This window comes from Onychostruthus taczanowskii, unplaced genomic scaffold, assembly GCF_017590055.1.
Source record: "Onychostruthus taczanowskii isolate IOZ18803 unplaced genomic scaffold, ASM1759005v1 scaffold48, whole genome shotgun sequence".
In the NCBI taxonomy this organism is placed as follows: domain Eukaryota; kingdom Metazoa; phylum Chordata; class Aves; order Passeriformes; family Passeridae; genus Onychostruthus; species Onychostruthus taczanowskii.
In genome coordinates this window covers 5,310,778-5,324,733 of record NW_024502347.1, presented here as the reverse complement: position 1 = coordinate 5,324,733, position 13,956 = coordinate 5,310,778, and the positions used below count along the sequence as shown (strand labels likewise).

General features: G+C 34.9%; 1 protein-coding gene across 1 annotated transcript in view; it reads right to left on the bottom strand.

The window, feature by feature from the left end:
- ASCC3 (activating signal cointegrator 1 complex subunit 3) overlaps nucleotides 1-13,956 on the bottom strand; it is a 252,629-nt gene that overhangs the window by 45,530 nt on the left and 193,143 nt on the right. The window contains exons 31-34 of the mRNA XM_041414871.1: nucleotides 12,661-12,798; nucleotides 12,437-12,557; nucleotides 8,775-8,907; nucleotides 6,061-6,186 (exon numbers count right to left, since the gene is read on the bottom strand). Of these exons, the coding sequence (XP_041270805.1) occupies nucleotides 6,061-6,186; nucleotides 8,775-8,907; nucleotides 12,437-12,557; nucleotides 12,661-12,798 (518 nt within the window). The remainder of the gene's footprint in view (nucleotides 1-6,060; nucleotides 6,187-8,774; nucleotides 8,908-12,436; nucleotides 12,558-12,660; nucleotides 12,799-13,956) is intronic.

The window sequence follows — 13,956 nt, the reverse complement described above, 5'->3', positions numbered from 1 at the left end:
TATTGCCTAACTATTTAATTACAGATAAAGAATAAAAACAATGCAGTTTCATGCTCACTGCATTGAATCATCTAGTCATTAGTTCCCCTTTGCTATAAACAGACAGCCCACCTTTTTATCAGCACACCATTTCATTTATTTCACAGTGAAGCCCAGTTTCACAATAATTGACTTGTCAGAAGCTCTAATTTATGAGGCTGGGCTCTGTAAGCCTTCTCCTATATTGGACTCAACCTGCACACAAGCAGGGTTGAATATTTACAATGCTGTTAACAGGTGCTGAGTTGTTTAATGATTCTAATAGCCAGAAGCGTACTGAGAAAGCCAGCGGGATCACAATTACAGGCTGTTTGAACACAACAATTACTCGTCCCCTGAGAGGTGTGAAAGTCAAAGGCAGTTTTATCCTAACAGCATCTAGCACATGGGCTAGACAGGCTAACTTCCATTAGTAGTCCACAGGGAAAAAGTAGTAACAAACCCCTAGGTATCATAAAAATTTACAAAGTATGTAAAATTTAAACAATCAAAAGTTGAAGGAACTTTTTATTGTCTATTAAATAACATATTTTAAATCCCAAAACCTTGTAGAGCTTAGCAAGAACAACAAACTGTGAAACATGAACTTATTTCTCTAATCTAAGGAAGTGTGGAATTTCATCAGCTGAGAGAGACAGTGAGACGTGCAGGAACATAAAATGTAGATGAAGTTACACAAAACATTTAGGATTTAATGTGAATGGTGGCAATCATTTCCTGTTTAGCTTATGTAAACCTGACCTGAGATCTCTCTGGGAAATTTTTCATCAGCCTTGAAATGGTCCTGCTATAACTGTCAATGCTGTGGAGTCATTTGTTACAGCACCATGTTTTTTATGTTCAGATTATACGGTGGTAATAGTGACACACATAATGAAAATCGGTGACAAGAGTCAGCCAAAAAATATTAAAGAAGAAACTTGCTAGTAGGTCGTTTGAAACAAATGCAAGAAACAGCCAATCCACAGCATACACTTGATAGCAAGAAAGTGTGCTTTCTGAGATTTTACAGTTCTGAAAGCAGAATTTTGTTATTAACAAGTATGGGGAGCATAGGTAGTAATCTGGGTCTCTTTACTGCAGTCATCATTTATATTTACTTTCCTCAGCTTCAGCAGCTGCCATCTTCAAACAGCACCATGGAAATGGTACAGAGTATATGGCACAACTGATGAATCTTCACAGCCAGAGAGAGGTTTGACCTTAAGCACCAACTCACTTTTGTTGTTAAGGCATTACTGACTCTGGAGTCCGTGACTGACTTGCAAAAAGGCATTACAGAGTGCACACACGCTGCAGACAGTAATGCCATCCTGTATTTTACCTCTACCATGTTTTCCTGTAATCCATATCTTTGCATATGCTAGGTGGGAGAAACAGATACATTGCTGTCTTTAATCAGTTTTTAGTATACTGTACATTGTGGTCATTTAAGAGGAACAAAACCAAGTTCAATTTCTCTGACATCAGCAAAGTATTCACCCCCACATCAGTGCTTCTAATGATAACATTTGCAAGACAGTTTATCTCCAAAGATGCATTCATGAGAGATGAGAGGTCATAACCAAACATAATTTGCTCACACATTGATAAGATTTTTCTTTTTACTATCATATATTCCAACAGATAATTTTTACAGGTAAATCATATCCAAGAGTAGGAAGAAAATGATGAGAATTTTCTTTCTGGATGGAGAGATGCAGAGTCTTCATCTTTGTATTGTCACCCAAGATGCAGCAGACTGGGAAGCAGGAGGCAGCTCAAACACTCAGCAGCCTGGGGCTTCCCTATCAGACAGACTCAGCAAATCTTCATCTGTCTGAATATTTGGTAAAACTATACTATGAACTACATTCCTGTACTTTTCACATCACTGTGACCCTAATAATTCCAAAGATCAAACTCTAGTTATTAAATTAATAATAATGCCTATAGTCATTTATTAAATATACATACATGCATATGTATCAGTACATGCACATAGGTCTAAATGTCATTGTAAGAGGAAGAGTTCTTTGGCAAAGTCCTTTTTGAAATATCTGTTTATGAAAATATGGTTATTAGTAGTCAACAAAGTACAAAATACTTGCACATTCTAGCTTCTGCTAGTTTAGCTACTGTCAAAATTTTCCACTTAATCTCTTAATCTTAGCTAATTTAACTTCAGTAATCTCCCTTCTGACACACTTCCAAATTAGCCCTAAAATTCTGAATAAGTGTGGTTATGTTACCGAAATACATAGGTATTTCATTCTGACTGACTTCTACCATGATATTACCTGTCATCATAACAGCAGAAAATATATTGGACCAGTATATAACCATAATTTGTATTCATATGTTTTATTCACATATTAGCTCAGCTAATCATATTGAGAAAATGAAATTTAAAGTAAAACATAAATGTATGATAAGGGCATCATCAGTCTGAGACTATAATTTATACTGTATTATTCATTCACTCCAAAAAACTTCACAAAACTGATATTCTCAGAATGAAATAATAAAATATATTTTTTCAGATTTTCACAAGGACTTTACACAGAAACTGGTTTTGTAAGTGTGCACATGTACACATATGCACTCTCACATATAAATACATAAATAGCCACACACATTTTAATAGTGATGTGAAGTGTGCTCTTAGATGTCTAAAAATTAACTCTCCAAATGAAAGCTGATTCTGCTTAACTTTACATATGTTGTAAATTTCTATTTCTCTTTTACTGCACGTGTATCTGGAAAACATCATAACCTGATTTACAGAAAATGTTTCTCATAGACATTTCTCTTTTATAGAAAGTCGCAATTATAATCCTTTATAAGGGTAAAAGAAAGAAATACCCAAGGTATTTCAGCCAAGGAATGGAGATAGATGAGCCTGTCAAACTAGCCCCTTGCAAAGAACAAGGCCCTTTGCTGATCTGTGTGATATGACCTTGACTAAGTAAAGAACATAGTGCCTACAGCTCCATGTGGAAAGGGGTACATGTACTACTTGGCTAAGTAGTACAGAAACTGTGAAAAGTTCTGCACTTAGGATTAACTGTTTTGAGGGAAGGGAAGAACAGGGAAGAAACTCTAGATACGGAGTTGCATTTGGACATTTCATTTGGACCACCCCTGTCATTCATCTCCTGAACAGAATGAGCATGACTAGTTGTCATGCATCTGAACAAAACTAGTACTCAGCTACCCTCCTTCTCCAAAGCAACAACTCCATTACACCTCTTATCTAGACAGTTAAAACCCATTCCATAGAGTTTGAGAGTCAGGGCTTTATCAAACAAGAAAATTAAAATGGTTTGATGAAAAGGAGAATTTTAACAAGCAATGATTTTCCACACCATTAAAACAATTATCATTAGAATTTTAACAAATTATCTACTATTTTTGCCAGGAAAACTTTCACAATGACTTCATGTTCAGAAGAAATCTGGATACTTAGAGGAAAAAGATACTCGGATCTCTATCCCACAACAAAGGTAGATTACCATTACTTCAATAGTACAAATTGCAGGCAGTCAGTAAGGCATTTTATGATACTGGATTGGAATAGGATGATCCTACGTTTGTTTATGCAGCTTTAATATACAAGTAGCTAAAACTGGCAATAAACGAGAATATAAATCTTCTGCATATTATCTAAGCCCATTATTTTGGGGATTTACAGCATCACATGCAATGACTTTTATGCCAATGAATCCCAAGGCATTTTACTAATCATGCATATGGGAATTACTTATTCACCACTAAGGTAGAATCACCTGCTGTTTGGAAAATAGTTCTTTCACAGTGGAGAGAAAGTAAAAAAAAATTGCTTTGGGGCAGGACATGATAAAGAATAAAGAACTTGTCAAGTGACAAGGAATGGATATTGCACAACCATCTGGACTGAAAACCAGCAATTGTTCTCCTATTCTTTTGAAAAAAAAAACCAAAAAATCCCAAACCCTAAAACACCTAAAAGCTTTGGATTATTAAGAGCCACAGATATTTTTTGTTTGATAATATCAATCATTTCATATGCTCTTTTATGGCACAGTAAACTCCATTACCATAATGCAACTTATTCAGGGTTATCTCAACAAACACTGACTTCTGTTTGTAAAACTCTTAAATTTTCCTTGGATGTATCTCATTCAAATACTGACCACGCTGGAATTGCTTGCTTGGCTTTCAGGAAGTCTGAAAATACCACAGAGAGTAGGTCCAGGAAAACTACTAACTAAGTTTAGCAACTTTGGATAAAACTTAATACTGTAATCATGTCAACAAATGGAATGCATGCACATCCATTACATTTGTACTTGGCATCTAGAAATAATTTGACAAACTGTTTGACAGAGTAAATAATATCCTTATTTTTTTTCCCTGCATGACTAAGTACAGAAGGAATGCTGAGTACCTGTGTGGATAAAGAGTTCAACTTGTCAACTGTTCCAACCTGTGTGTGTGGTGTTCCAATGCAAGACTCCAATTTCATTAGGAACTTCATAATTCATTCCGATCTTGCCATGGGATGGGCGTGACTAGTCAAGATGTGTTAATCTTGGTTCTCACTGCAAAGACTCCACCTCTCATTATGAAGTTCCTTTTTTTTGCTCCCCCCCAACTTTCTTCCCACCTCAGAATAGCAGAACTTTTGCTTTGAGGTTGAAATTGTGATAACTCCAGATTTAGCTGTCCATGACAAAAAAAGAAACTGCTGAGAAAAACTGACCAGTAGTCAACATGCCCACCTCATATTCAAGTGGAAATCTTTTATATTGGGAAGAGATTGCCTATTAAATCAAATAATATTTCTATATTCCACACTTACCTTTGGCCTATATATTGTGTCTTAAAAAAATGTACCTACCACAGACACCACATGATCAAAGCTTGCTACCAAATCAACTACAGCATTTTACCAAAGCAATTCAAGAGCAAGATATTTTAAAGTAATAGTACTTACTCTTTATACTAAAAAAGTACAAAATATAACATTTAAAAAATCATAATTTAACTCTCAGAGGAGAAATACCCTCCCCATAACTGTATGCATTGTGTCAGCTATGAACAAATAAGAAAACTGAAAATGCTTTTAGCTTACAGTTCTAATGCTCTGCATTTTTTATTTCTCAAGAAGACTAGATGGAAATTCTGTTTGTTTTGCAGGAGATTTCAGCATAAGACTAGATGCAGAATTAAAAACTAATGAAGACTTAAAAATAATTAAAAGAGATTATTTTATCACCTGCAGGCTCCCAGCAGCATTTGCCCATAAAGTACCTGGCGGAAAATCTGGCCAAATGCTATGGACATTAACATGATTTCAGAAATACAACACACTGGAGTACATCTAGAAATATTTACTGATCTAAACAGTTAATTCTTTATTTGCCACATTATTTTAGTGGGTGAAAGATCACATGACAGGTAACACACCATTTACCCAAAACAGCCTTGTGGCAAAGGCAGGCTATACTGGTGGAACAGCTCAGAATGATCTGCATACCAGCTGGAGCTAGGCAGGATGATAGCAATCATTGAAAATATTGCACACATGGTTTCACCAGGGTACCCTAATGAAAGCAAACGTTATCACAGAGAAACAGCTGATAGTTATTCTCTCATTTATTAGGAAAGTCCAAGTCTTAATAAATTTTCTAAAGAAAATTGAGCAGAACATACCAATGTGGTAGCTAAAAAAAAAAAGGTATTGCATTATAAATACAATATCCGAAGGAATGTGATAATCTGGAATTTTATTTTAGGGTGCTGATGTAGTCCTCTCAATAAGGTTATTTTATTGCTGTAACTAAGTTGTAAAGTTATCTGCCAAAAAATGCATTTATATTTAGGGTAAAATTTATAAAAAATATGTGCTCACGAGTTTTAATCCACATGTGGGCTAGCAATGCTCCTACACTGGAGATTGTTAAGTATTCTAGATTCCAACAGCAGACAGATCACCTTTGCATCAACTCTAACCTCAAGTTACCTTGAGATTAAATTGCCTTTATATCGTATACTCACGTTGGGTTCATTATAAGTCGACGGAAGAAGTAAGTCCAGGTGATATAATCCATTGCATCCTGCTTAGATGTAATAGTTCCAGCAGCAATTTCAGCATTCAAGTGGTCAGCCAGCACCTCTAACAAGCTGAAGAACAGGAAACAAAAGGATTTAGCTGACTTTACAATCACAAAGACAGGTAATATATTTTGCAGAGTTGTCCATTAGAAGGTTTATTACTTTTAATCTGAAAATATTATATATTTATCTTCCAGTAAAAGGGAAGAGGGGAAGAAGGGGGAATGTAATTGCAAGGTCAGTCATCTTCTTTACATGATAGTGGAATGAAGCTCAAATTATTTTTTGATTGGACCAAGAATGCACAAGTTTAAATCATTCATGGAACATATTCAGATGGAGCTACTCAGTTGTAACTTCTGAATATTGTATGTTGACCATATGATCATGCTGATTTAATCCAATAGAGAATCACATGGAAAGACAAACAGGAAATGAAACAGTGGCAATAGCTTAGCTAATACTTGACAAATACTTCAGGGCTATTAAAATTACATCAAAACTGCTTGCCCTGGATTTTGCCTCATCTTTATCAAAAAAAAAAAAAAAAAAAAAAAAAAGAATAAGAGCAGCTACTTTTACCCAGAAACAGAATAAAAAAAGCAGCTTAAAATGATTCTTAAAAAATAAAATAGTCATTAAACAGAACAAAGACCTCCATTAGGGTATCTAATGAGATCATGCTTGGCTAGAGTTCAATCAGAGAATTGCAAATATCCTTAAGGTTCAACCTAATTTTTCTTGTATTATATCCTTTTTCTTCTCCCAATGTTCTTTTCCTGTTGCTAAAAGTAAAGAATAATCTGGCATGAGTAGCTGTTTTACTGCTCTGTACTGGTGACTGCATGCTTCTAAGGGTCAGAACTGCAGGCATTCTACACAGATTGTCCAACAGAAGCTGGACAGATGACTCAATTGCTATTCCACAGAAATGGATTTCTGGATTTTCTTTTGTTTCTCATGTGCTGTGTTTCAGGCTCATAATCAGGGAGAGCATAAGGACCATTATGAGTTGAGTACTCAAGTCTTACAATTAAATATGTAAACAATGGCTTTTAGAAAAATGTAAATTAAAAAAAACTATGATGTTTACTTTTACAAATTGGAAATACTACACAAAGATGATAAATCTGCTCTTTGGTAAAACAGATGGGAAAGCATTCCAAAACTGAAAACCCCCCAAAAAATCCCAACCCGTATCCCTCTTAAGATATGAAATACTTGATCATAAAAGAGACTAAGACAAACCTAAGTTACATACAGAGAACTTAACAAGATTGTTATTAATATGTGACTCTTCATATGCAAATTTAGAAATATTCTTTTTTTTTGTAATAAAAATTGGAATATATCAAAGTAAATATAAAACTACAAAGTAAATATAAAAACACAAATGGAGTTACTAGTAATATAGAGTATTTATAGTCTTCCAAACATGAACAAAGATGTGATTACCACTGTTATATGGAAGCTATGATTTGTTTCTTTAGTAACACCACTTCCCAAGGAATAGAAATATTTCTTAGTTTATGCTAATGCCATGCAGTCTGGATATATCATCAACATTTTAATCACACCACTCTTTTCACTTATTAGCTATCATTTTGAAGCAGTTCAACTCCTAGACTTACGTGCTAAGTGCAATTTCTATGTTAAAAAAGTGTGGTTTCCTAAGGAAATGAAGTGTATGTTTCCACATTCTTTGTTTGCAAAAATTGTATGTCTGTCTGTGCACCACAGAAATTAAGTTTCAAATACACCAGCCCATTTCAACTACATTTCAAAGGTGAATTGCCCTCTCAAACTCCAACAAGTTTCCTGAGCAGACAGAGGTCCCATTATCACTTATGTTGAGGGATAAATTTTCCTTAGGAGAACAATACTGTGAATTCTTCACCACAGAGAAAAGCTTTCAGTAATGTTCATGCTTTATTAGATGTCTGAGCACTGCTCCATGAAAGATTCCTCTACAGCAGACCAATGTAACTAGTTTGGCTTCTCATTGAACAAATAAATATATTAAAAATACCAAAACCAAGGCACAAATTACATTATGCTGGACAGAAAACTTTGCATCAACTAGGTTCCAAGAGGCTGCAAAAAGGTGCTGTTTCTGAACTTCTCACAAAAATCTTGCAATTTTGTAGGGAAAGACATGTTAAAACTGTGTTAGTAAGAGTTTACACCATGTAAACTTGAACACTGAACTTATTGCACTTTTGAGATTTTCAAGAATGTGTTATCTATAATGATATAAATATTTTAGGTAAAAAGTGCTAGGAACTCACCTTGTTTTTTTCCTATTAGTAACTTGCCACAGAATTTCAAATAGGGTTTTCAGGATCATGGATAGTTGTCCTAAACACTGCCCTTGAAGAACAGTTTGTGCTTTCGCAAGTATGAGACAACACTCCTGAATGGAGAGGCACTTGTGGTATTATTTGGGAATGGACTGATGAGCTCAGCAGTGCTTCAAAACTCATGCAAAAAAGGACATTTATACATAAAGATTGGTAATTTCTTTTTTTAAATTGTCTTCCTCTTGACCCCAACATTTAGGACTTATGCAGCACAGGAATTTTGTTTCCATTTCCTCTATCCCTCATTTATAATACTGCTTATAGTTTGATCAGCTTTTCTGATCGCTTTATCTTTACCTTGATTCCACTGGGAAAGGTTCATAAAGGAATTTTTTGTAGAAGTCTTTCTTAATATCATGAACTAGAATGACAGCTTTTCCTTGGTCATCGAACTGTGGTCTGCCAGCACGCCCCATCATCTGAAGCACATCTGCCAGAGAGACAATAATGTATAAATCAAATATTTGTTTGGATGTATAAACAAACGTATTTATGTCTGTACAATGTACAGTATAGGTTTTTTGCATTACTTTGGCCTTGTATGCCCTATTGGCTTTTACACTATTAAGTTTTTTTTTCCATCTCAGATAAAGTTATGATGAACTTCTTTCTGTCAGAGACAATCTCTTTCTGTCAGAGACAATTTTTTCTTGTATACTTAAAGACCACCCATTGCAATAGAATCTAGGCTTATATCTAATATAAATTGCCTTTACTCTCCTTCCATTCCACATCCATTCCTCATTTTATCACATGCAATTGAAGATGATGAGTAAGAGAACTCCCTCATTTTATCACATGCAATTGAAGATGATGAGTAAGAGAACTCATGAAGGCCACAATGACAATTGTCTACCATTTCCTAATTTTCAAATACTTGACTTCACACTTACACAAGTTTCTCATGTAGGCTTTTCTGCTAGTTACGATTTCCTAGGTTTTGAGTATTTTAGAGGTAAAATGGTATAGGCAATTTCTAATTATTAAGCACTACTTTATATTTACCACTTAAACAAGTTATATTTGTGATTAGCACTGGAGTAGAGATGGTTTCATATTGTATGTTGTCCTTACATCACACCATAATATACATATTTAAAAGCTCGTTTAGACATGCTATCTACACAGCATTATTTGTAAATACTAATTAATGACTTCAGTAAACACTGAAAATACTAGTTTATGCAAAATATGCTCAACTTGCTACCTGCCCCCAAGGATAAGCATGCTTATCATGTATTTGTTTGTCTTCTCTTCATTTGAGAAGTGCATCTGCATAGGTTGTTTTGTGTCTCATTCAGGGCTCTGAATCCTTCTGGTACCTGCAACTGCTACTTCACTTAGAAGAAACAGTGGAAAGCAATACATAAGTTTTACATCTTTATTTTACAAGTTTTAGTGTTTTGTGTAGTCTGTATGAGCTCTATTATACCTGCCCAGTATGTGACTTGCAGCACTGGGCATTTTGAAATTATTTATTTCAGTTAAGAATCAGTAAGCTTTTGGCCCAAAGCTCTGTTGAGGAAGGAAAATCCAGAAAGTAAGGAACGGGATACATCAACTGACCATAACAGGAGAAACAGACAGCCCACTTGTGAGTTTTGAGTAACACATTTTCACTTGTGTACTGACTTGCATATAGAAAGCAATGTTTTTTATCAGTTTATTTCCTTTTATCAGTTAGCTTAGGAGTGACATGAAGATGTAGAATGAAACTAGTTTAAATCTGCTGCTTCTGAATAGGTGTGTGCACAGGAGGGTGATGAAACAACTTCTTGCTATTCTGTGTGATGAATTAAATTGTACATAATACCACATAGGAAATGGACTTACCAAAAAGCATCATGAAATTATTTTTTCCAACATCCACTTTGTAATTATCCAAAACCAATATTTTCTTTACTGACTATATGTTGCTTGGCTGCTTTTAACCACTGGACTAAACTCCTGAAATATTAAATATGATCCAAGTGGCTGACTAAATAAATGACTGTTAACTGAGAAAAAGTCCTCCCCAAAAGCTCTGACTTCACTCAAAGAAGCATTCTTGTTTATTTTGAAATTGCTGAACACTCCAGAGTGATTCATTGTGCCCTCAGCTGTTTTCTTGGTGCCAAATGCATTCCTGACACAGAAAGGTAACTATAGTAGGGAGAAGCCAAGTAATAGCATGATGGAACATTGAAGGCATAACTTGAGGGCAGCATTAAAGACAGTATTGAGAAACTTTTGGAAGTATTTCAGAAAGAAATTAATTACATTTTCATTTTATTGCTGCAGCAAAACTGTACTACCTATCTACAGAAGTTCCAGATGCATAAATACTCTCTAGAAAGTTAAAAATAAAAATGCTTTAGGCAAACCACACCACATGTTTCTTTATAAAATAAGGAATCTGCATTTTCTGTTGCAGTGCAGACAACAAAATCTGAATGCTTCCATCACAGATGGTGGTATTCCATCCACCCCCTCCCCTGCCCCAAGTCTTACTGAAAATTCAGAAATTGAACAACACTCAGTGTTGAAGATACCTGAATTAAAAACGTTAATAAAGAGCGAAAGTATCAGCATTCCCCGAAGTCTTTGTGTGAACTTGTACAACAGATTCCTACAACAGCATAGTAAGTCTGCACTGTTTATTGAGTCTCTGAATTCTTTTAAATATATTATTTTCTCTATTACTGATTTCTGACAGTGCCATGGATTCAACACAAAATTGAAAACTTCCGCTGATTTCTTTCCTCGCCACTTTTCTGCATTCGGTAATAAATGATCAGCACCGCTCTCCCAGTCGGCACGAGCGCGATACGACTTCGCTGCAGAGACTGCTTTCACTAAGGTTACATCAGCCAAAGTCTGTCACAAAATACAAGTGTGCATGGCTAAGATCCCAGGTCAGACCAGAATCTTTGAAAAAGAGAGTTTGGTCTGGAAATTGATCCCAAGTTTCCTGCAGAGCACTAACCACTAAATTAAGCTCTGTGATGGGTTACTTGAAGAAGCAAGCCCTGTAGTATTTTCAGTTTGAGCTTTTTTTATGTTACTATGCTTCTCTCGATGAAAAGACAGTACATGGCTAAAAAGATGCAAGGTCTGTATTTACCTAAAATACCGTTTAGATTGTCCTTAGGTGTACACATCGCTAGCGTAGTATAGGAACATTTAATAATAAACTTTCTCTTCAGAAAAGAGAAAGGGAAAACAGAACAGGAAACCTGGAATAAATTTAGCTTGTCCTCATTCTTCAAACTTAGTACCATCCAGACAAATATTCTCTCTGTCTGAACTCTAAAAAAAGTTCTTCCATGGTTCACTTTCTTCAGCTTGTTGAAAACACTGCAGAACAGCTTATGAAAACTGGAGTTTACTGGAGCCAGAAAGCACCAACAGTCTGTATCAAGCCAGAAATTCAAATATTTAATTTAGCTGCTTATTTCTGAAGTATCCCTTATATCACTGAAGATATCAGGCCAGTTAAGGTTTTTCATTTACTACCAAGTGACTGTGTATACATTCTATTTTCTCATACGTGTGTGATTCAACTGTTGCATTTCAAACCATGGCTAAGTTTACTGTCAAAGATTTGTTTCTATTTAGAAAAGGTTTAAGAAATGAAAAAAAAAACCCTCCACACTTGAAAGTTCCTTTCATACAATTTCCTAGTTAACTAGATACAGAGACTAGGCTTTATACTTTATATATCCCTTTAATTGTTTAATGTCTATTTTGGGTGATACATATTAAAGGAGTTTAGAATGAAAAAAGACTGGCGAAACAGAAACACTTTCATTATTACATAAAATCTTAAGAGTTCTCTTACAACTTGCATTAAACAAAGAAAAAACCCTTACCTCATCTCTCCTAGTCTATTCAAATTCAGTTACTAAATAATTCAGGTCATTTGCATACGCTTGAAATATATTTCAGGATTTGAAGATTTCCATAATTTATGTGAGTACCTGTAATGGGATAATCCACGTAACGCCTTGTTTTTCCATCGTAGTATTCTGTTCCTTTAACAATTACTAAATGAGCTGGAAAATTTACACCCCAAGCTAATGTGCTTGTGGCAATAAGAACCTAAGACAAAAAGAAAGATTAATGAGGTATATGTAACAAAAAGCCAACTTTTAAAATTCCATGTAAAACTCATTACAGCAGGATTCAAAAAGAACACGTGTACCTGGATTTTGCAGTTCACAAACAATTCTTCCACAGTTTTCCTGTCCCTTTCATGCAGACCTGCATGGTGCATGCCTATTCCAAAAGCAAGTGTCAGCTTCAGATTCGAATCTCTAACTGTGACTATAATGTCATTCATCTGTAACAGAAATAATAATTGCATGCTTTAAAACAGATTACTAAGAAATTGTAAACTTTTAGGTTTCTTATCTTTATTTCTTTGTTTTTGTAGCAATGATAATTTGGTTTATGCTTTTTATACAAGCAGGAAATCAGAGCCTTCTTCACTCTCTGAAAAGACTGGTTTTGTCTAAAAAAATACTATATTAACAATGGGGGTGGAATACAAAAGGCACATGACTTTATTGACATGCTAAGTAACACAGACAAGGAAATGAAAATGCTGAAAATATCTTGACAGGTCTGGCAAATACTGTGCATTCTGTTCTGTGTTTGTTTAATGCAATCCCTAGTATCAAAGGGGTTAGGACTGGTATAAAAGCATAGCAAATCCCTGCAACCAGTAACATAATAACAGTCATGAAAAATAAATTTGGCTCTCTCTAATGCCTTTGAACAGACTATTCCTCAGTTTGATAATTTTGTAATTATTATTCATCAAGAAAGCTTCCTATTCACAGGCTGAAATGCAAATTAATTTGAAATTTTTTTTTAGTGTGAGTTTGTAATTTACAGACTCAAACTCGGTACTGAAATCCAACATCTATTAAGTGTGTTCATTTAAAACTTTCAGAAGTCCAGATAAAAAGGGCTTTTTTATTATTACTACTTATTTCAAATCTGATGTCAATGACTCTTGGAATTGTTTTTACTACCATCATTTTAACTATCTTTCTTGCCTACATTTTCAAATCATAAATTTGACAATAAGCTTTTTTTTTTTTTTGCAGATGACCTCCATGAAAAGCCTCTTAGAAAAAATGAAAGAAACTGCCTTGTTAAGTGATTCTGCCCTTCAAAATTATTTGTATTGTTTTATTTCTAAGGCCTTTATTACTTTATGTGATTTTAATATAATTATACCCAGGAACTTTTAAAAATTTATGCTCTTATTAGTGGTTTCCTGGTGCCACCAGCAGTGGCATGATGATATTGCATACTTAGGGCAGAATCATACTTAGGGCATGGTCATGAGAGGTATAGCCAAGGTTAGAGAAAAAACAGACATGCAGAACAAATTAGTAAGGGTAACTGAATAATTTGGATACAGTGTTCAGCCTCATCTCAGACAGAGTTCTCCAAAGGACTGAGACATGATAGCATCACATGACTACAG